General features: G+C 37.8%; 1 protein-coding gene across 1 annotated transcript in view; it reads right to left on the reverse strand.

Annotated features, from left to right (window-relative positions):
* Positions 1–3317: 3317 nt before the first annotated feature.
* Positions 3318–26897, reverse strand: part of MSR1 (macrophage scavenger receptor 1) — an 80746-nt gene continuing 57166 nt past the window's right edge. The window contains exons 9-10 of the mRNA XM_060653088.3: positions 16176–16364; positions 3318–3862 (exon numbers count right to left, since the gene is read on the reverse strand). Of these exons, the coding sequence (XP_060509071.3) occupies positions 3729–3862; positions 16176–16364 (323 nt within the window). The 3' untranslated portion in view covers positions 3318–3728. The remainder of the gene's footprint in view (positions 3863–16175; positions 16365–26897) is intronic.

Here is a 26897-nt window from a genome sequence, read left to right on the forward strand (position 1 = left end):
CATTTGCGGAGAAGGTTCGCCCTGCGTCTTTGGAATCGGGGACCAGGGCCCCAGACTCAGAATGTAGGCTGTGGTAGTCTGAAGTCCAAATCCAAGGGTGGGTAGGACAAGGGTGAGTAGAAATGTTCCAAAACTTCCCTGCTGTTTGGAAGTTGCCTTTCTCTTGACTCTGCATTTGCTTAGTTGCTGTAAAATCTTGACTGTGTTCCAGAGTCCTGACGAGGTTGGTTCTGACAGTTTGTACTTGGTTTTCAATGTTTCTGTGGGGAATGAGCTCGTGGAGTCATTCTACCATTTTGCTGACGTCATGCTCCCTCATTTTTCTTTTTGATTAAGTAAATATTCTAAATAATAACCTATACCTAAAACAGGTCTTTCGTTAAGAGATAGAAGCATAAAAATAACTTTTGTAAATGACATAACTAAACTTCTAGATCTAGAGTACCCTGTAAAACAAAAGAGCTGATAAATACCAGATGGGAATAGTGTTGTGATGGGACAAGAAGACTGATTCGATTAAACAAAACCACTTAAAGATATGGTACCTAACATTCACTAAAGAAAAAATAGAGTTAAAATGTCAGGCTATGCTGTGGTTATATGCCTGATAGAAAGCTATATCTAGTGCCAAACAGTGATTCCTAAAATTCCTATATTCCATTCCAATGTGTTAAAAAATATCTCAACATAAAAATCTCCTAATTGTACTTTCTCTGGAAACACTGTTAATGGTCTACCTCATAACCATTCACTTCTTCCTGCTCTCTGCCAGAACAGGGATTTCATTTAGTTAACATGGGCCCCTGAGCTTTCATGAACCTTGAGCTTTTCCAACTCTGGAGAATGAATAATTCTTTTTTTTTTTTTTTAATTTTTTTTAGTCTTTATTTTTCAGAGAGAGAGAGACAGAGTGTGAGCAGGGGAGGAACAGAGAGGGAGACACAGAATCCAAAGCAGGCTCCAGGCTCTGAGCTGTCAGCACGGAGCCCGACACGGGGCTCAAACTCACGAATTGTGAGATCATGACCTGAGCCGAAGTCCGACGTTTAACTGACTGAGCCACCCAGGCGCCCCCATGAATAATTCTTATTATGCAAATCCAATGATGCTAAGTTTGTATCTCTTGTCAGTGACTGGCTTAGATATAAGTATAAATGCAATCCTCAGCACACATAAATTACTGAGGTTTCAAATATTCCATTCCCCCTTAATCACAAATATTACTATATGATTTGTGACAGCTATATGCCTTAATCAAATCTTTTGAATACAGACTATCATAGTTCATAAGGTTTTGCAAAACTGGAGGCTTTTACTTGAAATTATTTATTCAGGCAACTGAGGTAAAATATATTTGGTTCTCAAATATCAACTGGTATTCCTATTTTCTACCTCCCTTTCCTTTCTTTCTATTTCTTCCTTAATTTTTTTTTTTTTAATTAATTCACACTGCACTTATTTTGATGCTAGATGGCTAGACAAGTAGGATGCAATGATTGTGGTCAGGTGTTCTTTCTTTTTCTTTCTTCCTTTCTTCCTTCCTTCTTTCCTCCCTCCCTCCCTTCCCCCCTCCCTCTCTTCTTCCTCCCTTCCTTCCTCCCTCCCTTCCTTCCTTCACCAAATCACAAAGTACTGCTTCCTGAAGGAGAAAATGCAATTTAGCATTCCAAAGTAAAACTCCCAAATATATTGGCACAATTAAGCCCATTTCTAGACTGGACGGAGTGTAATGGATTACCTCAATTACAAAAAGGCCTGTCTTGGTTTTCAAGAAACAAATGTCTATACCTCCATGGAAAATAAGTATCCATACAGTCGACATCAGTACAGCACATACACCCATAGGCACTGATCTCATACATCTCATATAGGCTGATATGCAAAGGATTCTTTTTTTAAAAATAAGTTTATTTATTTTGAGAGAAAGAGACAAAGTGAGAGGGAAGGTGAAGAGAGAGAGGGAGACAGAGAATCCCAAGCAGACCTCATGCTGTCAGTGCAAAGCCCAACGTGGAGCTCAATCAAACGAACCACGAGATTGTGACCTGAGCCGAAATCAAGCATCCGAAGTTGGATGCTTAACTGACTGAGCCACCCATGTGCCCCAAGGATTCTTTTTCATACCATCTTGTTTCCCATATGAAGGAAATATGGTGCAGTTGAGCACAAGGAATTAATAACCAGATGAATGCAGAGCGAGGCTCTAGAGACAGTCTGTCTACCTTGAGAATCCATTCTCTTAGTCACAATTACCCTGGAGAAAATCATCCTATGTTTAACAAGCAGAAGGACATAACGTGGTAAAAGGCCATTTTCAGCAGGCCATTTCCAAGACAACATTTTTGCCTTTGCAAGTGAGAAGTAGGGAATCTACTACGTGGTTACCATTTGTGAAGTGAGACTTCAGGATATGAAAAAATACATAAGCCCTTTTGTGCTTATCACCATTACAGAGGGAATGGTAGAGCCATTCCATAGTAGTACCACTATCTAATCATGTGTCCCTCTGGGTTGGGCTTAGGAAACTTGAAAGAGTATGTTCTTCTCAGGGCTCGATTGGATTTGGCTTGGCTTCGATAGCAGTCACTGGTCTTTCTGGCTGTATACTTAGTAGGATACAGGCCCTGGGTTCCTGGTGGCCTTTCACACTCTAAGACAGACTAGACCTGCATAGACAGACCTGTAGGGTCACTGACCCTTTAGGGCTGAGGATCTCTCTCTTTATCTCTCTGTCTTACCTCTCTTTTGCTGGTTGTAACCGTTGAGGGACTTCATGAAAGATTCCAAAGAAGAGTGGCTGAAACTTGCTTCTGTGCTCAAGACATGTGCATGCTATTATTTAAAATAGAATGATTGCATGTATTTACATTTCAAACACAGTGTCTTAGAATTATAACAACTATTCAACTTAATTTAAAATGCATAACAAACTGAGCTCCATGTTGAAAACGACATGTTTGACCCACCAATTATCCACACACATATAGTGATGGCGGTCTGTACCTTTTCTCACATGCTCTGCTTTGAACTAATTTACGGTTCAGACAAAGTAACAAACAAAAAGTAAAACTGTCAATACATGAACACGTAAAATAATCGTGTTGTTTTTCTTTATCATCATATTACTGGCCTGTATTGACCTGTAAATCTCCTGATAAGTTTTTCATCATGGCCAAAGTATGTCATGAACATTGCTCTCTAACAGCCAAGTTATTGCACATTCAGAGAATTTGATGGCCGGGTAAAATTTTTCCTCAACAAACGTGTATGGTTAGAGATTTTGCGAACTCGGCACAAAAAACCTCTTCCCAATCCTCTCATTATTAAGACAGTAATTTAATTAAAATCAACTCAAAAGATTACAGAGAAGACAAAAATGACAAAACTTGTCATCTTGTGAAGGTATCAGCTGAGGTCAATGATTGGAAGGTGTTTCCATTATCATTGGCATTTATAATCCAGGAGCCTTAGACTTTAATCCGTTCCTTTTGATGCATGTCGTTATGTTAGAAATTCCATTCAAAAACCTGAAGAAGTTGAAATGGTTTAAATATAGACATATAGGAAGTGTGACGGCATTCAGTATGTTTAACCAGTGATTTTAAACAATTCCTTTCTTTAGACAAGACTCCTAATCTCTTAAACATTCACTGGACTGATTTTAATGCAGCAAACTTATAAAATCATTTTGCAACAGTGGTTTCATAAATGTGGAAGAAAACAAAACATTACAAAACGCAAGTGACTCCAGCATCTTCAGAGTGTGAACAGACTCTCGCACCCCACTGTTTAATTTTACATTCTTCGATAGATGATTCTCTCCCAAAACAAAACACTTCATTCAGCCAGATTGGACCGGTACCTGAAGAAACCAGATACAAATGCATCAGTAAACACGGTCTGGGGTTGATGTCTGAATGGGACAAAAACATTAATTGACCCTCTAACTTAAGACAAAGGTGCTGCTTATTTTCTACATCCAAGTGCCGTGCTTTCTATTTGGATTCAAAAATTAATCTGCCCCGGAAAACCTGATATTCTGTCACTGTGTAAACTAGTAAGAGTACAACGTAATAAGATCTATACCAAAGGTATATCCACAGCTCTATGAAATCACAGATAAAAGAATGATTGGTTTTAACAGATTCATTTTATTTTTAGAAATAAGAAGGGAAATAAGCTTTGCTAATCATAGGTATGTGCAATGACCTGATGGTCTGAGGCCATCTGTATGAGGCATTCTCTGAAACATTAACAGGTACTGGAGTTCTTTTCTTAGCTTCTGGTGTAATGCTATTTACGTGTGCCTGGCTTACCAAATATATTACCTATTTTTTTTTTTTTTTTTTTTAATTTACATCCAAATTAGTTAGCATATAGTGCAACAATGATTTCGGGAGTAGATTCCTTGGTGCCCCTTACCCATTGAGCCCATCCCCCCTCCCACAACCCTTCAGTAACCCTCTGTTTGTTCTCCATATTTATGAGTCTCTTATGCTTCGTCCCCCTCCCTGTTTTTATATTATTTTTGTTTCCCTTCCCTTATGTTCATCTGTTTTGTCTCTTAAAGTCCTCATATGAGTGAAGTCATAAGATTTTTGTCTTTCTCTGACTAATTTCACTTAGCATAATACCCTCCGGTTCCATCGGCAATCAAAAAGCATATTATCTATTTTTAATTAAACTAAGTCTAATACAATCAGCAAAGGGCTTACAAACTATCCTGCAAAAAGACCATGGGTTATTAATTGCAAACACAGACAAACAACAACAAAATGACAGAGCTAATACTCTCTTTATCTTGAACTCTTCCCCAGACACATTAAAGGGTAAATGGCCATCAGCAGTAGGCTCCTCGGAAGATATTTAACCAACTAAATACACAGACTTCACTGCCACTTTCAAGAGAAGGACATTATTCTATCAATGAATAAGGAAAACAACTGCTTTTTGAAAGGAATCCATGCATGCCAGGAGAAGCTCATTTGAAAAATAATGTTTAGAAATGTTTTCCTGGTACACTCTAAAGATTTTCTGTGAGTGTCACATTTAAAAATTCCCCTTTCTTTTACACGTAAGAAATGGAACCTTTGAAAGACTTCTAAATGAAAGATGTGGGGTTTTGTTAAATATACATAATGCAAACCTCCTGATGTGTTTTTAAGGACATTTCATGCTATCAAGAAACTGATGATTTAGCAGCTAAATTTCCAGAAACCCCTTAGCAAGTCTGGTGGATGGTAAATAAATATCTTAATACCGTCAGCATAATCAATAATACATTTTCTTCAATTCAGATCAATGTGATGTTGAAAGGTTCTCTTTCGGTCAAAGAGCTATATAAAACATAATTAGAAATCACTTCAGCTTAGAAACAGACCTTGTGACTTATAAAACACGGTATTAAGTGAAGACTTTTTTTTTTTTCAAAGAGGCCTCTATAATGGCATACATAATGACATTACTCATGCTGATTTTTCAAATATTCTATGAGTTCAATAAATAAAAGTTTATATACATGGTGAGTGATGTGCATAATAATATAGTGGTGTGTGTACATATGAATAAGTTACAAATATTGGGAATTTTGGAACCACTTTGTGGATAACATTTGACCTAACTTAAAAAAAAATGGAGAGAGGTTTTCCACATGTATAAAAGAAGTTATTCCATAGAGTGGGGGCGCAAGGTAACGCTTGATGTATTACAACAGTCACCAGGATCCTGTCATCTAAAACACAAAGTACATTAATGAGGGGAGAGCAATCAAGGGGAAGCCTGTATAGAAAGCCAGGACCATGTTTACAATACTCTGAATTGTATATTGTGAGTCGCCAAAAGAAGTGACATCATTGGGGCACCTAGGTGGCTCAGTGGGTTGAGAGACCGCCTCTTGATTTTGGCTCAGGGTCATATCTCACAGTTGGTGGGTTTGAGTCCCGCACCGGAATCTGCCCTTAGTGTGGAGCCTGCTTGGGATTCTCCTTCTCTCCCCTCTCTGCCCCCCCCCAACTCACTCTCTCTTTCTCTTTTAAACTTAAAAAAAAAATTATTTTTAAATGTTATCATCAGAACTACATTTTAGACATGTATATCTGACAGAAATGTAGAAGTTGGATTAAAGAAGAAAGTCTGTAAGCTAGAAGGACAGTTAATAGGATGTGTATGGAGAGATTTTTCTCTGAAGACTTGTGTTTTCATTTACTCTCAGAATTAGATAGGAAATTTTTATTTCCACCTATAACAAAATTGGGGCATTCTCTTAATCTTTGGATAATTTGTGCCTCTACTAGAAAGATCCAAACATGAGACAAAATTATATTTGGGTTCACGTTCTCAAGGTAATTCGGAACACTGCATTGTTCAGTTCATATAGTAGTAATTAAATCATTCGGGCCCAAACAATATTTCTATTAGAAAAGAAAGGTTTTCCTGGGCTGATCAATTATAAAAGTAGTAACCTGAGAACTCAAGTATATTTTGAAATGTTTATAACCGTATTGAGCCTGTTTGACTTAAAATTTTAAGGCAGATAAAAAAGAAAAAGATTAGGGGAATATGACCTCAAAATCAGAAACCTTGCCAGGAATACATTTTTGTTCCCAAGGGGCTCTTCCAAGGTATAGCCCCATCTTTTTTGTGTTTGTGAGTGTTCGTATGTGTGGGCGTGTCTGCACACGTGTGCTTCCTTGTAAATGTATAAAGTCTATCTAAATTTTTTGGAAGCCCCAAAGGGACTCAAAAATATATGCAAATAATCACAACTGCACAAATCATGGAGCTCTGCCCATGTCCACGTAGAAGAGAGCCAAAACAGTGGGACATTTCTACATTGTGTCTATTACACATACAGACATTCATAAAGTGTATCAACAAATGTAAGTAAAACTTTTGGGGACAGCATGGGTCTGTCATAACGGGAGCCCAAGAACGGGATGGCTCTATGAGAGTCTCTGTTCCAGGGCAATGTGATGCGTTCACTCCTCATGTTGTAGGTTCAGTCACTGGATTTCGATCTCAGCAGTGCAGACATTTCACAATCCGGGGAAAAGAGAATTAAGAATGAGAATCCCTCCCCTCCGGTGGCTGGAGCACCAGCAGGACAGCCCCGCAGGGGTAGCACAACACGGAAAAGAGTCCATTCATGTGCTGATATGTGAACACAAATGTTGAGCAGCCTCCATAAAGGAAGTCACAAATGTCAGAATGCCAAAGCTGTAGTAGTAATCGTGAACATTTAAGCCCACTCTGTGACGAATTAATGATGTGGCTGAAAACGTTCCAAGTACTTTTAATCTGTTATCTCATTGAGTCCTCAAATAACCTTAAGAAGTGAAGTGCTCTTCTAGTGCCATTTGACTGTTGAGGAGAGGGAAAATCGAAGAGAGTAAGTAAGTTGGGCCAAGGTCATGTAGCTAATTTCCACCCTGCATCTGCGTGGAGCCAGTGCCTTTAAAAAATGATTCACTGCAATCCCCTGCGTCGTTAGAGTCAGTCGTTCAGCAGATCTGTTTTGCCTGCCTCCTTGAACGAAGGGAATCGAAATCCGTTCCTCCTTGCACTGACTTCCAGCTTATGTTTTAGAGTAGATGAGGCAACTGAGATCACATACGTAATCGGCAGCAGAGTTGATACCCGTATCTAGAACCCCTACCTCCTATTCCGGTGCTTTTTCCACCAAGGACCCGGATATGATAGACATATTGGGCTATTCAGTAACTCTGGTCTTTAGCGATGTAGAAAAGATTCAGCCACAGTGAACATCCTAGGTCTTTTCTACACCTGATGTTTAAAATTTACGTCTTCTAATAACGCTGTAAAATAATGGCGGTTATCTCCATTTCACAGGTACATCAACTGAGACTCAGGAAAAATGTTTGCGTTTATCAAAATAACGGAATGACACCAAGAGACAGAACATGATGACATTTAAGACTAGGTACAATTCACTGACTGCACAGAAGCCCAAAGAGAGTTATAAAAATAATTTTCACAGATTTGTTTTAATTTTATATTAATATATTCAGGACTATTGAGCCTAAGGGAAACATGTGTTTAATATGCATCTTTCCATCTCATTCCAAATTGTTTTCTGCATTAAAAATTAATTCAAACGTAGCATAAGATTCATAAAATTTTACCTTGATGTAAACCTCAAAGATTAAAAAACAAATTTTATTTTTATTTCTTTACCTAATAACTATTCCACAAGGAATTTGGATGCTGCTGCCGTCGCTGTTATTGTTTGTCTCTGAACTTTCTTTCTGGCTAGTGGGAAACTATGCAAAATTGAGGTGTTCAGTTTATTTTATACTCCTATCTATTTGTCATCCATCTATCTATTTATCTACCTAACCACGTACACATCTACAATTCCCTTTACCATTCGGGGGCTGGAAGGAGAGCAAATTGACTGATTTTGTGTTTCCAAAAGCAGACAGCTATCACTGTGTTGTCCACGGCTTCTGAAATTTTATGAGTTTGGTTTGTGATGCCTGGGAATATGCTCAACCGATGATGTCATTCCCTCATAATCTCTTCTTAAAAAATTACAGATAGGGATATCTGTTTCAAAGATTCAGATTTAATCTGCTGTCCAGTCCCTCACCACTTTTCTGGGAAACAACAAACACCAAAAAGGTGATCATATTTCATGAGAGGTAGTATAGTGATGAGATTTCAGAGCAGCTGCCGAATAGGTGTGTGAGAAGCAAAAACTGCTGTTGGCTAAAAGTCTGAATGAATTTTAATTAAATCTAGTCATGGCTGGGTGATTTCAATCTGGATTACTTTAAAGACTTCTAGTTGTGGGGCGCCTGGATGGCTCAGTCGGTTAAGCGTCCGACTTCAGCTCAGGTCATGGTCTCCGGGTCTGTGAGTTCAAGCCCCACATCGGTCTCTGTGCTGACAGCTCAGAGCCAGGAACCTGCTTCAGATTCTGTGTCTCCCTCTCTCTCTGCCCCTCCCCGACTCACATTCTGTGTGTCTCTCTCTCTTTCAAAAATAAATAAACAATAAAAATTAAAAAAAAAGACTTCTGGTTGAGAAGTCAACAACTTCTTCAAGAAAAAAGCCTTTTGTTTTGTTTTGTTTTGTTTTTTGGTGAGGTTAAAAATCAAAGGTGGAAACGGAATGGGAATCAGAACTGAGAATGGGTAAACTTAGACTATAGTTATCAATTCTAGTTTAGTGGTTCTGAAGAAGACACGCATTTTCCCTGTTTTAGCATAGATGCAGAATAAGGAGGTGGGCTGATATAGCTCTGGGATTTCATTTACCTTTAAAATTCTGTGATTCTAAGATTTTAAAGAAGCTCTTTGGAAATTCTTCAAGATAACGAACTTAGAAGAATATTCTGTCTAGCGGAAAGAAATAGGTTAAGGTGCAAATCTTGTCTCCCCCCCCACAACCACCATAACCATTGAGCAAATTTGGGCAGGTTTTGTGACAGCTCTGTTAAGTTGACTGACTTTCTCTATGCAGACTGGGGCTATAATATCTATTCTCACAGGCAACGTGAGCACTAAGTGATATCGTATAGTGTGTACTTGATTAACAATATTACCCCATACTTCGTATTGTCTTTGTTACCATAAGTAACAAAACAGATGTGTTAAGAACTCAGTGGGCTCCAAATCAGGTTCCATAATACCCAGCAGCCAAACATCTACCTTTTATTTTATTTATTTTTTATTTTTATTTCCATTTATTTTTTATTTTTTTATTAGAGAGAGAGAGAGCATGAGTAGGGGAGCGGGGCAGAGGGAGAGAGAGAAAGAGAGAATCTTAAGCAGGCTGCATGCTCAGTGCAGGGGCTCGCAGGGCTTGATCCTGCGACCCTGGGATCATGAACTGAGCCCAAATCAGGAGTTGGATGTTCAACTGGTTGAACCACCCAGTGGCCCTAAGCATCTACATTAAAAAAATTTTTTTAACGTTTATTTATTTGTGAAGGAGAGAGAGACAGAGTGTGAGTGGGGGAGGGGCAGAGAGTGAGGGAGACACAGAATCCGAAGCAGGCTCCAGGCTCCGAGTTGTCAGCACAGAGCCTGATGCGGGGCTTGAACCCACAAACCCTGAGATCACGACCTGAGCCCAAGTCAGACACTCAACTGACTGAGCCACTCAGTGTACCTAAACATTTACATTTTAAAACTTCCAGTGGGCAGGGGTCAGTCTGTAAGAATTTGAGTTCTGAGTCACTGATATATTTTATATTTGAGATTTTACTCGCATTCACTGAAGGGTCAGTTCAGAGGTACAGTGATATTTTTGATCTCCTTCCATTTATTCTTGTAATTTAAAAACTTCCACTTGGAAAATTGATTATGAAATGTGAAAGGGGTACTAGAAAAAAAAAAGATCATATTTATGTTTAGAATTTTCTTTAGTTTCTGCTTTCACGTTTGGAGCGGCAGCGCAAACTCCTGTAAACTTAGAAGACGAGTTGGCTACCCCAATCCAGCTCCAGCTTTCTGCATCAGCAAGAACTGATGGGACAAACTCCTGGAGCACCACCATGGTCGGTAAAGCTCGTTCAAGTTCGCTGCTGGGAGGCCACTGGAACAAGAGACTGGAAAGCCTGTCAGGCAGAGAAGTGACTCCCTCACCCTGCACTGCCCTGTGCAGTGACCAGGAGCCACTCAGTGCTTCCTTAAGTTTAACCTTTTGGTGTACTCAAAAAAAAAAAAAAAAAAAAAAAAAAAGAACATTCCACTGTATGCAAAAGGTGCATCCAAATAAAAGAACCTATTTAAAGGAGTGAGCTTTAAGCTTTATTCCTATAAAACATTTTGCCTGCAGCTGCAAAAGTAATTGTTTTTAAAGCTAACAAGGATTATCTTGGGTAAGTCAGGTTTGCTGTTTTAAAACCAGAAGGGGGAGGAGGGGAATGACTATGTCCAGAATTGTGTTTTTTTCTTTAAGGGGGAAAATACAAAGGGTATAAATTTAAACTTTTTTCTTCTTGTTTCAGTTCTGGGAGTAATGTACAATATAGTGTTGATCTGATTTTTCTTACTTCCCCAGGGAACAAGTAATTAAAACCTGAATGCATCTCTCTCTTTCTCTCCCCTACGCCCACCTCCACTCATATTTCTAAGTTTCCTTTCCAGTCTCTATCCTGCGTTCGGAATTGCCTTTTCTTTTCCTCCTGAGTGGAGGAGTTGAAACAGCTTCACATAAAGAGGTTGTTTGCCGTGTCTAATCCCAAATCCGCTTACAATGTAAGCCCGGTTCTTAAAATACAACGTACAATGAAGCAGATCATGAAATTTATTGCTCAGGGTCTTTTTCTTCAGAACAAATAACCTCAGTTCTATTATGTCTCCCAGATCAGCTTGCTTCCTTATTTTAAAATTCTCATAATCATCGTTCAATTGTTTGGTATTGAAGTATCCACAGAGAGGTGAAAAGAGCAGGGTCTTGAGAAGAGTGAGGACAGGGTCGGCTTCCCCACAGAAGACACTCCTGCAGTCACACTTCTGTGGAGTACAAAGTCACATTCAACTTTGAGCCCTGGAATACCCCTGATGTCATCGACAATATGGTACTGATCCTTTCAAAGAGGATGGCAAATACCTTTGGAATGATACAGTTGGAGCCGTTGCTTACAGTGATCTATGCCACCATATTGAGCGATGCTATGAGCCAGGCTTTGTGTTGAGTACTTTCTGTATGCCAACTCATTTAAGATTCAGAATAAATCTGATGGGGTTGGTGCTATGATTCTCATTTTATTGGGGGAAAAAATGCAATCTGAGACAGAAGTAGCAGAGTTAAGGTTTCATCTCATATCTCCTCAGTTATAAAATTCTTAGTCTTTCCAATTCACTTCAGTAGGCAATTAAGAATGTTAAAGGAAAACAAAATTCAGACATGCCTGGTTGTTTCATTATAACAACACTCTAGTATCATGTATAGAATCACCAACTACCGTGAAAACACAGCCTCACTAAAAACGGACCCTCATCTTCGAGAAGTAGTCAGTTATCCAAACAAAATATGAGAGAACTGTCTCCATACAGCCCAATGATGCATTTCACATTAGACTAAATTCTATTGTTTTATTACTTATTTAAATGGAAAACATATTCTTGCCAGGATTTCAGAATACTTATTTCTGTCTTTTCTTAATCCCTGAAGATACAAGCAGGAAGAAGGGCTATGGGGACAAGAATACTTTACTTGTGAGAGTAGGCCTTAATGTTAATGCAAGCTTAAGACATCTCTAACTTTGTGTTTACCACCTATGTTTGGTAAACTCAAAGTAAACACTCAATGGAAAACAGCTTTGTACATCGTGATATTTATAGCAGCATTAACAACAACAGCCATATTATGGAAAGAGTCCAAATGTCCATCAACTGACAAATGGATAAAGAAGATGTGGTTTGTGTATATATATTTAGATATGTATATATACATGTGTATGTGTGTGTATATATAGTTTGTGTGTATATATATGTATATACATGTGTGTGTGTGTGTGTGTGTGTGTGTGTATAATGGAATATTACTCAGCCATCAAAAGAATGAAATCTTGCTATGTGCAACAATGTGGATGGAACTAGAATGTACTGTGCTAAGCAAAATAATTCAGAGAAAGACAAGTATCACATGATTTCACTCATGTCGAACTTAAGAAACACGATGATGAACATAGGGGAAGGGAAGGAAAAATAAAATAAAAAGAGGGAGGCAAACCATCAGAGACTCTTAAATACAGAGAAAAAACTGAGGGTTGCTAGCAAGTGTTGCATCAAAGGGATGGGCTAAATGGGTGATGGGCATTAAGGAGGGCACTTACTGTGATGAGTACTGGGTGTTACATGTAAGTGACGAGTCAACTAAATTCTACCCCTGAAATCAATATTACACTATGTGTCAACAAACTAAAATTTAAATACAAACTTGCACAACAAGAGAAAAAAGCTTTTAAGTGTAGGGCAAGGCTTCATATTCAGTGAGGAAATGAAGCTGGGGAACAACATCTTGTTTGCTTTCCTTCCACAGATCATATTCTGCCAAACGTTACTTGTTTTCCGCGAATTACAGTACATATGCTACTGCTGTTGCTCTGAATTTGGTTTACCCTTTATAATAGATGAAAGGTTTACTTCAAGGTATAAGAGATTAATAAACTGCACCTACAGGGTTTGTTTCCTTTTTTTAATCATAGATTTTGTAATTTTTATTTGAGAGAGAGCGAGCGCATATGAGCAGGGGAGAAGGGCAGAGGGAGAGAGAGGGACACAGAGAATCTTAAACAGCCTCCATGCTCAGTGCAAAGTCTGACCCTGGGATCATGACCTGAGCCGAAATCAAGAGTTGGACACTCAACTGACTGAGCCACCCAGGCGTCCCACGGGGTGTGGGGCTTTTCCCTTCCCTTCCCTTCCCTTCCCTTCCCTTCCCTTCCCATGTTTTATTATTTTTGAGAGAGCACAAGTAGGGGAGGGGCAGAGAGAGGGGGATAAAGGATCTGAAGCGGGTTCTCCGCTGAGAGCTGCGTGCCTGAGGTGGGCTTGAACTCACGAACCTTGAGATTATGACCTGAGCCCATGTTAGATGCTAAACAAACTGAGTCACCTGGGTGCGTGAGACTTGTTTCTTAAAGACACAAAGTTAAATGTCGCTCTGTATAATGTAAGCTATAAAATCACTCATCTTGAGGAAAGGTGAGTTTTCCCCCATTTTAGGATAGTTTTCTCTTTTTGGATTCAGTTATTCAGCTAGCCCATGTTTAAATTATCTGAAAAATGGCAAACTGTATTTCACTTTGTCAACAAAGGCACATCCTAAAAATTCAAATAATCTACATGTTGTTATTCTTACAACTGAATAATTTTATCCATCTACCAGGTGAAGAAGTCACCATCGATGAAAATTGTATTTCATCCATTAAGCACTGTGGTTGTTCACTTCATAGATGCTAACAGTCATCTGAAATATTTTATATGATTAAATATTTGAAATAAATGGGCTTTCATGCTATTGGTCTTAGTTTCCACAGAAATAAATTCTCTCCTCATATGTTGTTGAAACCAAGGTTGGTAGCTCAGTCTTGCTAAACGACTGACTGATTCATTTGACTCTCCAGTGACCAAGAGTTGGGGATTTTTAAATTTTGTTTTCTTCTCTAGAAAAAACAATTATCTGGCTTATTGATATTTAAAACGTTTTGCTTTAGGAGGTACATTTTAGAGGTGCAAGAATGATTTTAGTCCCATACTTTCCAACCTGGGGAGAAAGTTCTGAAAATTTAGTAGAGATGGAACATATGGAAATTCCAAAGATGTATGGTTGTAGAAAATTATGGATCTTTTCTATTTCCTTTGTTTCTTTTGTTCAAAGCTGTAAGACACAAATTAAAAACTGGGGCCAGGGGCTGAGCCTAGGTACAGAAATTCTCGCCATCACCACACTCTTTTGTCTTATCTCACCTCTTCATATGAGACTAAATGATTTTTCTGACCTCTGAAGACTTTGGAACCTGGATCTCTGCTTAAATTTCTCTCTCTTTTTAAATGCTTATTTATTTTTGAGAGACAGAGAGACAGAAAGAGACAGGGAGACAGAGAATCCCAGGCAGGCTCTCAGCCACCCAGGCGCCCCAATTTATCTCTTCTTTTAAAGTTTATTTATCTTGACACACTCCCTTATTTTATTGCTATAGACAAAATAGCAGCATTACCAGATAATCTTATGTTTATAACTTTGCATGAAAATTCTTCTTGCTCATATCTAAAATAACACTTAATAAAATCAAGAAGGCCAATTTTTTTTGTCAACATCAATTTCAGAGAAACTAATTATGTATTTGTCAGATTTGTAGAGTAAATAAGGAAAAAAATAGTGACTTTAAAAGTCTAATTTATGTGGTTACTTTTTTCTAATCTCTTTATCATTTAGAATTGAAACGCTCATATGTTTAATTATACATAAAACCTGTTGTAAGGTACCCATTTAGGAAAAATAAATGAGACAGTAAAAATGTTAAGATGTATACATTCAAATACTTTTGGCCCCTGCAAATTTTCTTCCTAGCTCTTAAAAAAAATTCTTTTTTAACGTTTATTGATTTTTGAGAGGGGGGGTGGTGAGGGGAGGGACAAAGAATCTGAAGCAGGCTCCAAGCTCTGAGCTGTCAGCACAGAGCCTGACATGGGGCTCAAACTCAAGAACTGCGAGATCATGACCTGAGCCAAAGTTGGACGCTAGGCCAACTGAGCCACCCAGGTGCCTCTCTTCCTAGCTCTTTAATACATTCATAGAGCAGGTTATGGAGTCAGCTGGATAAAAATACACAAATATGCATGCAGCAGCAGAATTACTCAGTGTTTTACTAACCTCAAATAGAGGGGAAAGTAACCTACCTCTTCCCTTATTTCTCATCATGTTTCTTAAAGGATTTAGAGAAATCATAAGGAGCAGGTAGGGAGAGCCTATGTAATCGCTTCTTTCTCTTTCATGGCTCCTCACTGTCCTTTTAGAATACAGGTGCTCCATCAGGGACCAAGGATAGATCTCACTGCTGTGGAACACGACTGCGAGGAAAATGCACAAGCCGGCGCCCGGCTCTCCAGTTCCGCAGAGGAGAGAATGTGAGCAAGCACAGGGAAATGCTCCTATGCCCCCAAGACCCGGATCCATAAACTGAGCTTCCCAGGACGGCCTATGGTTCACTTGTCCCTAGTTCTCTTCTACTGCACCAATCACTATTTTCCTCTGGTATTGTCTACTGAACCAAATGAGTCTAAACACCGTTTAAACACTAAAGATCGCCTGAGAGCATATGCCATTTATTTTTAAGATCTGTTTCTTTTCATTTCTACTTTCTAGGAAGGGATTTTGAAAAAAACTCCTACATAGGATATCTCTTCCTATTTTATATGTTCCTGCTGCTACTATATCCTATGTATTAGAGAGGGGCCAACATTTCATTAAAAAAAACTATATATACATATATGTATATACTATACTATATATACACTATATACTATATACTATAGTATATAGTATACTATATAGTATAGTATATATATATACCATATATATTTATATATATACTATATATAAAACTATATATACATATAAAAAAACTATATATACATATATATATACATATATATATATATATATATATATATATATGAAATATATTTTTTAATTACCTTGTCCGAAGTAAGCTCCCTTATGCACAGCTTGAACACCTTGGTAACCCAAACTTCTACAGACGACCTGTCCACCTCGTAGCTCCCAGTGGTCATCACAGACTGTGCCCCAGTGGCCACTGTGGAAAATCTCCACTCTGCCCTCATGAGGACCGCTACCACCAACCAATCGTACGGTCCTAGGTGGAGCTGGAACAAAAGCAAGCAGGGGTTAATTATATATAACTATTGTTTTATAGTGCTTAAAAAATCGCCACATTTTTCCCCCAAGAAGTAGGACTACTGAAACAAATATTAAACTTTCTAGCACCACCTGTTGGTAAAGAGTTTAATTGCAGATATTGCATTAGTCAAAACTGAAGTCGAATTTCTTCGGTCTCAACACTTCTATGAGTGACATATACAATTTATATAAGTTACATATATGAGAACACTTCAAATATTATGCCCCAAAGACTTTAAAATTCAACATCTAAAAGTTTATTAATATGCTAAAGACTTTTCATACTACTTAGTAAAAATAATAACAAATTGGTTATTTTCTTGCCACATTAACACACAAACCAGAACACATAATCCAGTGACTTTCGATGATGTAGGAAGTGGAAGATATTTTATAAATTATAAACATAAAAATAGATGACCAAACATCCTATCTTTTACAAGAGAATCAAGATAACTATAGTGACAATATTTATTATTTTGGATATTTTGAGAAATTACTAAGGCAATAAACTTTGTGAAGAAATATACTATGTGTTTAACTATAAAAATTTTGTTCGCAAAATTAATCAAATTGCTATATATGATAAACCTTTATAAAATTTTGATCATGTGCACGTTTAAATGACTATTAAATGACTCTTTTGGTTTTTTTGTTTTGTTTTGTGTTTTGGGAGAGAGAGAGAGAGAGAGAGCACGAGAGAGAGAACACCCAGGGCAGAATCCAAAGACACAAGGCTCTGTCTCAGCGATGAGATCATGATCCGAACCAAAATCAAAAGTCAGACGCTTAACAGACTGAGCCACTGAGGTGCCCCGTGCCTCCTATTTTTAAAGAAAACAACATATATATACAATATATATATGTATATATATATTGTATATATATATAATGAACTTAGGGACAGATAAATAAAAGTATGTAAATATTATAAAAACAAGTCACTTGGAGATAAAAATTTCTTTTTTTATTTCTTTTTTAATTTTTATTATTATTTTTTTAAGGCTTATTCATTTTTCAGAGACAGAGAGACGGAGCGTGAGCAGGGGAGGGGCAGAGAGAGAGGGAGACACGGAATCCGAAACAGGCTCCAGGCTCTGAGCTGTCAGCACAGAGCCCAACATAATGCCCGAACTCACGGACCGCGAGATCATGACCCGAGCCGAAGTTGGACGCTTAACCGTCTAAGCCACCCAGGTGCCCCCAGAGAATCAAAATTTCTTTAAAGAACCTTTATTATTCTAGTAAGTTTTCATTTATAAATCATTTGGCTGAAGAATAGAATGAAAGGCAGAGACAGAAAATACTTTTAAAATTTAGTTCATGGCTAAATAAAAATAACAGTATTCTCTAATAATTATAAAAGCCAACGAATAAGTACAGTTCTATTTAAATGTATCTTTTTAATGTAAGTTTGAGAAACACTATAGTGAAAAAAGCAAGATGTGACTATCACCAAATATATCCCTGTCATACGAAAATGGAGTGTTAGGGAATGGGTTTACAAAGCTCAATTAATTGAAGAAATACTCAGCAACATTTTTTTTCTAAATTTTATTGAAACCATAATCCAGTAAAGAATACCAACAATTTTCTATAACATTCTATAACAAAACTGACTGAGCCACTCAAAAACATAAAAAGCTAACATGTTAATATGTGGTATTTATAATTATAATTATTTTCTTGATTCTTCCAAAATAGGATTCAGTGCTAAATACCGAATTAATGTAATCAGGCCCAAGTGCATAAGCCATTCCTCACTTAATAAACATGAGTTTAAAACATTCTTAAAGGCAAAATAATTTGTTGTTACAGTATTCACACTTTCAATTACCAAGTAAAATACCCATGTGACCCAGTCATTCATTATAATTGCTTAAGAAAATGGGCAATAATAATCCAGGCGTGGATTGTTTAATGTTTTAAAATATTAGAGTCATGTAGTATTAACAAGTACCACCCCCAAAGGTTTTGTCTTTCCAGAAGTCAAATATACCCACACATAATATATTTATCATGATGCTGTGACAAAACACATCATATTCAAACAGCTGATTACATGAGCTTGATGTTCTTCTTACCCAAATAGGCGTAGGAAAGTGTTATGGCTGTGTATTCTTTACCACTTACCCCTCCCAAAATGTCATTAAGAAGCCTTGTGTATCCTGGGGTAGTATTTCTCAAACATTAGTATCGTCTTAGCCTGTTCAGGCTCTATAACACAACACCATAGACTGGGTGGCTTAAACAATCAACGTGGTATTTTTCACGGTTCTGGAGCCTGGAAGTCGAAGACCAAGGTGGTGACAGATTTGGTCGGTGGTGTGGCCAGCTTTGTTGGCATGTAGACAGTGTTAATGCATTTGTCAAGTAAGAAAGAGTAGGGGAGCTATTTCCTTATTGAAGGTGAGTTTTGAGCAAAGACAGTAAGTCCAGCTCATAATAGATATTTAAAAAAATCTTGATATAGTTATGTAATATTAATTATACTATATATTTAGATGTGTTTTCTTTCTTTTTCATATCTGTCACTGTAGAGTATAGCTGAAGTGAAAAACCCAAGAATCAGATAATCTGGATTTTAGTTCTGCCTCTCACATGGCTTCTATGACCTTATGAAAGCGTTTAACTACCCTAAGACCAAGTTTTTCAGCAAGCCAAAAATATCTACTATCTCACCCTCTGCAGAAAAAGCTTGCCAACCCCTGGTGTAGTTGAAAACACAATCCATGGACTAGAATGCCAGAGGATTTTGGTAGGGATACTTTTGCTAAGTGGTCCTGGAACAAATAAGGTCATGGCTCATCTCTGCTTTCCTTTCCAGCTTCGCTGAGAACCACTCCATCCATGCACTTCTTGCTTTTTACTTCTGTTACATAACTGGTCACATTTCCCAAATAAGCCTTGCTCTCCCTTATTTCTGGAGCTTTGATCGCTGTTGGAAATGCTCCCTCAACCCCCTACACCCTTTCTCCCACACACACACCATCCAGTTCTCCCCGTGCCGCCTCCAGTCCCAGGGTTTGGATAGGTTTCCGTCTTGAAGCTTCAGCAGCACTAATGACCCACCAAAGCACTCTAAACCAGTTTGTTTTCTCCATTAAACTGAGATCCTTACCGCTAACATTTCAGCACCTGGCAGAGCACAGGATTTCACTTAGGAGGCACTTGATGAAGAGTTATGGTATGAGTGAGTGAATGAATCACCGTGAGCTCTTCCTGATGTGCAAAGTGCATTCCTGAGTGGATGGAGTTAGTAAATGCTGAAAATATCAAACAATAGAAGACATAGAATTCAATATTTCACAGGTGTCTGGAGGGACTATAATTCCTACGTGTAGAAGCAGTAAGGGAAGATGCTGGTTTACCTGAGATAAACGAGTCCCATTCTGGGAAGAAAGGATGTGGCTATTTACTGAGAGCCCCCCAAGGTGGGAGGGATGATCAAAAGCCTTTATATATCCTAAAACCCAGTTTTGTAGGTTCAGAGGATTTATTTCTTAGTGGCAGACTAACGTTAAACAGAATCTTGGGACTAAATTCAATTTACAGCAAGAAATGTAATTGCCTCAAAAACTGGAATATTTGTATCTACTTGACAAGGCCATTTTCTCCCCGTGGGCAATCTGCACAGGAAGTCAAATTGCAATCAGTGAATTATTACTTTAATTAATTTATTAATTTACAATGAGACACAGCAATGAGATTTTGCCTCTGGGACTGGCCAACACTGTTTGGTTAATACATTTTTCTTTACATATGTTAATACATTCCATCAGGTTAGGTGATTTGGCATATCTCTGCTCTGATTCATTTTCGTTTAACTTCCTGCAGGCAATCTGACTATTCTTATTTCCCAGTTTTGAAGGGAAGGGTATAGTACTGATAATTTCTGTATATTCTTAAAAGTCTGTATATAAAATAAAACCAATATATAAAATATTTATTATACTAATAGCTCACTCATATTTCTATGATCATAAGAAAAATTTTTCAAAAGAAAAATATGTCATAGAGCAGATAATTTACAAAAAGTTTTATAATGTAATGTGAAGAAATAATTCAAAACATAATAAAAGTTAACAACTTTGGAGGTTATTTTTGTTTTGTTTATTGTGGGCTAATTTTGAAAGGAGGAAATAAAACATAACTATAATAAATATCTTAGAATAGAAAAAAGAGTTGATTATTATATATACATTAAATGAAGAGTTTTGGGGGCATTAAGCATAACATCAAAAGATCATGTAGAAATGGAAAAACAAAGATGATAATACAAGTATTATACAAAAAGACCAGAAGTACCCAAGGAAATTACAGTAATTTTGTATATGGGGCAAGAAATTGAATATATAATCTTTTTCTTATTTTCTGGAATTGCATTATTTTAAAAACTCAGATTCATAAAAGAAGTGGTGGCTGGAGAGTCACTAATGTCCTTACTGTTGTAAAGGGTCAATGACTCAAGGCTGAAATTCACAAAATTGAGAGGAAAGAACAAGCTCAGAATGAGCGAGATATAAGGGCATTCATGGAAGGAACACACACAATATTATCTGCTGTTTGTGCATAATACATATGTAGCAAATGTATAAAACCAGAAATGGAAAGAGACATATATATTCCAAGATAAAGGTTCACCCTGGAAAAGCTAGGGACGCTGGCATAAATAGGGTCTCAACTGTATTAGTTAACATTCTGTTTCGTAAAAAACAAATACCTGTAGTCAGTATGGTAAAACGTCAAATTCTCCAAAATCCAGGTGATGTGTACATGACTACTGGGTAGCTGTTTGTTATAAATGTTCATCTTTTTTCCCTTAAAAAAAGTATAAATATAAATATTTATATATTTAAATAAAATATATTTTATTTAAAGAGAACACATCTACAGCTCTGTTGATGGAGCCACACGTGAGCCCGAAGTAAGTTACAAAAGTGCTTCAGTGCCAGTCTTAAGAGTTTGAAAAAAAGGGATTCTAACTCTACTAGGCTCTATTAGATAGGGAAAATTCTAATTTGAAAAGAGAGATCAGGAAGGACGTGAACTATGGGGGCTTCTTTGCATGTGTCCCTCACCGCTACTTGCGTAGAAGTCAAGAACAGAGGTTAAAAACAATTCTTGAGGAGTATAGTTATCTCAACTATTACCGTATCATTTACCTCATGGTCACGTTTTCTTTATTCATATCATTTATTAGAATTAGAATTCAGGGTTAAGTTTATTACAATGATAATTATTATATTTATTTCCAAATTTAGTAAATTAAAAAAAAAATCTGATTGCAGTTTGATCTGGAAGTCCTCACCATGTGGCCAAATTCCTCTAGAAAGGAAAGTGATGTCTTCTTTATGATAATTAGCTTCATGAGGTAGTCAGCTATGAACCGCACAACCTTGATATCAGATGTCTGGAGAAACAGAGTTAAACCTCTCTGGAAAATTACCGTAACAGATTTTGAATCTTACTCTGGAAGTTGAAGGAGACAAACATTTTGGAAATCCGAGACAGAGCAGAGCACAAAGTAGATGGAGAGGGTCTTAGTGGAGAAGAGGCGTGCAGTGTAGTCTGATGACAGCGGAGAGATTGAGAGCGGCCAGGGAGGAAAATGTAGTGTCTACACTGGCTGGGAATTTCAAGACAATGAAATCTGAGGTTCACCTTTACCTTGTAGACTGTTCTGCTTGCATTTTCCTATGTCTCTCAGATCCCCAGGCAGCACTAGGCTTCTTCCTCAAATGAAGGCAGAGATGTAGTGCTCATTGTGGAATGAGCAGTGTGGAGAGAAAGAAAGGTATGTAGGTTGTTTCCTAAACCAACCACAACGAATGATCCCCATCGTGTGGCTTAAAACAAGAAATTTATTCCCTCACAGGTTTGGAATCCAGAAGTCTGAAATCAAGATGTCCACAGGGTCATACTCCTTCTGAAGGCTCTTCGGAGAAATACTTCCTCACATTTTCCTAGCTTCTAGTGGCTCCTGGCAGTTATTAATGTTCCTTGGCTTGTAACTGTGTCACTCCAATCTCTGCCTCTGTTTTCTTCCTGGGTCTGTGTGTCCCTCTCATAAAGATGCCATTTGAGTTAGGGACCACCTGGATCCAATATGACCTCATCTTAGCTTAATTCCACTTGCAAAGATGCGACTTCCAAGTAAGGTCATATTCTGAGGGTTCATGCGGATGTGAATTTTCACATTCTTAAACCCAGTATTACAGAGGTAGCAGGGAAGATACATGATGGAAGGTAATTTTTTCTGTATTTTCATCAAACTATTTCAGATAGGAGGCACTCAAATTGCCTTAGAACATGAGGTTGGTGTTCAGTTTTACTTTAACATTGAGGAACAAACTAAAGGCCCAAGATTTGAGGACTGCAGAATAGGCAGGTAGTAGATATTTTGGCGACATTGGAAATTCACTGGAAATTAGTTAGCAAACTCCACCGTGATTATACTGAACACTCATAGTTCAACTGCTGAATAACTAAAGACTGAGAATCTGTTGCTTCAAAATCCACGATACCAAACTCACATAGCACTGAGTAAATCTAACTTAATTATGGATGGGAGTGAATTACTTCAGTGTGTGCAAATTAAAAAGTAGCAGAAGGCTATTCTTGCCTATATTTCATTTGTCAGTTTTTGAGCTTTCTCATCGGAGATAGCTTTAAAAGAATCTTGCTGGAAGAAGTGGTAAATTTTTAAGATGGAAGAACTTTGTGTTTAAAAAGAATACCTCTCTTGTTGTGCAGATCCCCACAAGGATATGATGGTTAAGAATAAGTTTATGTTGCGGGGAGCGGGGGGGGGGGGGGGGGACAAACAAAACGGAAAGGTTGAGTAAGACAAGAAAAGCAAGTGTGGTTGGGAGTGTAAGTTGTCTGAGAGAATCCTGGGCGCTAATGTTGCTTCTACTACTGGATTTCCAAATTGTCAGTTAAACAGACGTGTCTGTGTTTCAAAGACCATATTGTTTTCTTCAAGGGACCGTATCCATATATTAGGGTATTGATTATCATTTTAGACCAATTTTGTTATTATTTAATGTCTCATTTCTACGTGAGTCTTAGTTTCTAGAGTTGCTGAGGAGAACTGCAAAAAATTTATAAAGGTGCATTTTACTTGCCTATTTTTAGACTATTTACAATTTGCTCTTCACTTAAAACCATTAAGATACGGAATGGAGCTAATTTAGAAAACTCACACCACAAAATAGCATTAATTACATTATCATTCTTTCTGATTTCTGAAAATGTAGACATCAGTCAGACCTCATAAATGTCCTTGTGTCCCTCTTTATAATCTGTTAAGACATTGATAAGTGATTTAGCCTATTTGAGCCTTGACTATTTATAAATATATTAACACGTACCTCCTACATTTGAGGTGTCGAATATGACATTATGTGGAAAAAATGTATTTTAAATAGTAAAGTACTATACAAAAGGTAGTGATAGAATTATTCATTTTATTTCATTCTGAAAGTTATTCTAGGAAACTATGAAATCATAGACTGTGGGGATTTTGAGTTGTGGATTTCGTGGAGAAAAATGTCTTAACTTTGGCCCAAGGAAGATTTATCTGTCCAGTTATTGGCAAGGCTGACAACCCAGGACAGATTCTTTGACTTTTTATGAAAAGAAAATTATTTTCTAAAATAACTGAGTGTTTGCCCCTTGAATTGGATCAGGAGGTAAATTAAAAGCCAATATACATTCTCTTTGTCATTGTGTGCTATATTTTGTTTAGGCTCATAACTTTTCAGAGCTCCAGGGGGCCATCACGACTGACTTGCCGGGACCGGTAGAAAATAGCATAGACAGTCTGCATTTGATAGGAGAAGCCATGATTTGTGTCCGAAAGCTGTGTCCACAATATTTGAGGACACATCACTTGACGTCTCAAATATCCAACGAAAAAAGCTGCTTCTCTCTCCTCCAGGACTCATTGCTTCCATTTGCTTAGCTTAAACTTTGGCTGTTTTGGTGTAATCAAAGTAGATACTCTTAGAAATAAGAAAAAAAGCACAGGATAGCAAATTTTGTTTGGATAATAACAGAAAGAAAAGCAGAAAATAATGCAAAATGTGGGTCCTTAGGTTAGGGTACTAAATGCTTTATTTCACATGAGAGGGTCCTAGTGCTTATTTACCAGAGGGGGCTGGGGGGGGGGGTGGGGTGGGCGGTGAGGATCTGTATCATAAAACAGGAAGCTTGTTTAGATGGGAAGTCAGGCTGCAAACTTCCTTTATGACTTCGGACAAATTGTTTTGCCTGCTTTCATTGTATTTAACTTCTTCATTTGTTATGACATCTTGTGGAATTGCCTTCTAGGACTTTCGTGAGAACTGGTTTAGTCCATGAATGTACTTTGAAGAGGTTTGCAAAAGAGACTAAAGAGACTCTAATGTGATAGGATTTAAAATGAGATAAACCGGGATTCACACTCGGCCTCATATATGCTAGCTGTGTGATTTTGCACAGGTTAATGACCTGTTCTAAATCCTCATGGGAAAAACAGCAGACAGATAGGTTTCTTGAGAGGATTAAGTGAAGTAGGTATATACATAGGGCTCTGTAGAACACCTGGCCCAGAAGACTCACTCTTTCTGTTATAGGTATTGTTATGAATATTATTATTTCTTAAAAATTCAGATTTCTGGCCTAATTGGGAATCGGTGATGATACGACAAAAGTATCATGTATAAAAGAAATTTTCAACTACACTGTGCTTCAGCATTCCAAAGAAAGCTTCTGGAAACCGCACATAGCAGCCCACAACCCAAATTCCTGAAATAAACATCTCTGTATGTTGAGTCCAGCCATCCATATGTGATAAAAGCCTGAGAGATCATTCTGATGCTCACCATAGCCTGAGAACAAATGTCAGAACAATAAAAGAATTTTTTTGCATCATGGAAGAAATGACCTAATATTGCTGTCCAATAAGCACTTAACAAGAATATTATTAAGTATTAGTTAGCAGCGCAGTTAAGTTGATCCACTTTTTCAGGAACTTTAGCCCTGCACTCTGAGATTCTGAAGGGGTGATCCTGCCCAACCCATCATTTGGTATTGATCCTTTACGGACTACAGTACTTAGTCAAGGGAAAACTCAGATTCCAAAAAGAGACCACAAGAGTTCTTTTGAAGGAAAAAGGTGGCACTCTTTCTCAGACATGGATAAATGTGCAGATTCTGCAGCACAGCAAGAGCCTAATAGACTATGAATGGATATGAGAGAGAGAGAGAGAGAGAGAGAGAGAGAGAAAAGGAGAGAGATACTGAATCTAAATGACTTAGTTTGAACTCCTGGATCCCACTAAGCCTGAAGCAAAACCATCTCTTGGAATTCTCCATTATGTGAATCAATAGGTTCTGTGTCTCCATTAAGCAAGTTTCCACTACTTTCTACTTAAAAAACTCTTACAAAGGCATAAATGGTGATTATTTGAGAATAAAAATTCTCAAGAAATAGCTTCCCAGGTCATTCTTTTTCTCATGATCTAATTAATCACCATTGGTTACAGTCTACTTAAACTGAATTAGCCTGGCGATCTTTATTATTCCATGAAAACACCGTAATGTAAAAGAACATCCCTGAAATGTCAAAACAAAACATTGACAAGAAACAAATAAAAGTGAAATTGATTTTATAACTACAAAAACAGCAGAAGGTCTCACATTTACTTACTATACAATGTAGGCCTTGAGAAGTGAGGGACAGGAAGATGGGCAGAGACACCTGAAGCAGATCTTCCTCATTCTGAAAGTTCCAGCTTTGCCCCGCGAAGATTTAGATGTGAGACTTCAGACACTGACATCAATTCTTGATACTTTCCTGTTATAGGATGAATTACATCCACCCAAAACACAACTGTGGACATCCTAATACCCATGTGACTATATATAGAGATAGGGCCTCTAAGGAGATAGTTCAGGTTGATTGAGGCCATACGGGTGGGCCCTAATCCAACAGGACTAGTGTCCTGAGGGCACTTAGATCTTGGACTTCCAGGGTCCAGAACTAGGAGGGAACAGATTTGGGTTTAGTCACCCTGTCTGTCGTACTTTGTTCTCACAACCCTATCAGACTAATCCACGTCTCCCTCTCTTTTCCTCTCTGTTTTGTGTTTAGCTGCAAATGAAATGAGTAACAGAGTCCCTCAATGGGTATAAATTTGAAAATACAGCTTTTTCTCTAATTTATAAGTTAGAAGCAGCCATCCCTGTTACGTCATGATCTGAGCACAGTAAAAACCTCCCTTTAACAAAATCACTGTGCCACTGAAATGCCAACTTTATTTAAAGGCTTAGCAGAGTCTATTTAAAAAAAAAGAAAAAAGAAAGAAAGAAAACGGCAAAGGGGCACCTGGGTGGCTCAGTTAAGTGGCCGACTTCAGCTCAGGTCATCATCTCCTGGTTCATGGGGTCGAACCCTGCATCGGGCTCTGTGATGAGAGCTCAGAGCCTGGAGCCTGCTTCAGATTGTGTGT

This window comes from Panthera onca, chromosome B1 (assembly GCF_046562875.1).
Source record: "Panthera onca isolate mPanOnc1 chromosome B1, mPanOnc1 haplotype 2, whole genome shotgun sequence".
Classification (NCBI taxonomy): Eukaryota; Metazoa; Chordata; class Mammalia; order Carnivora; family Felidae; genus Panthera; species Panthera onca.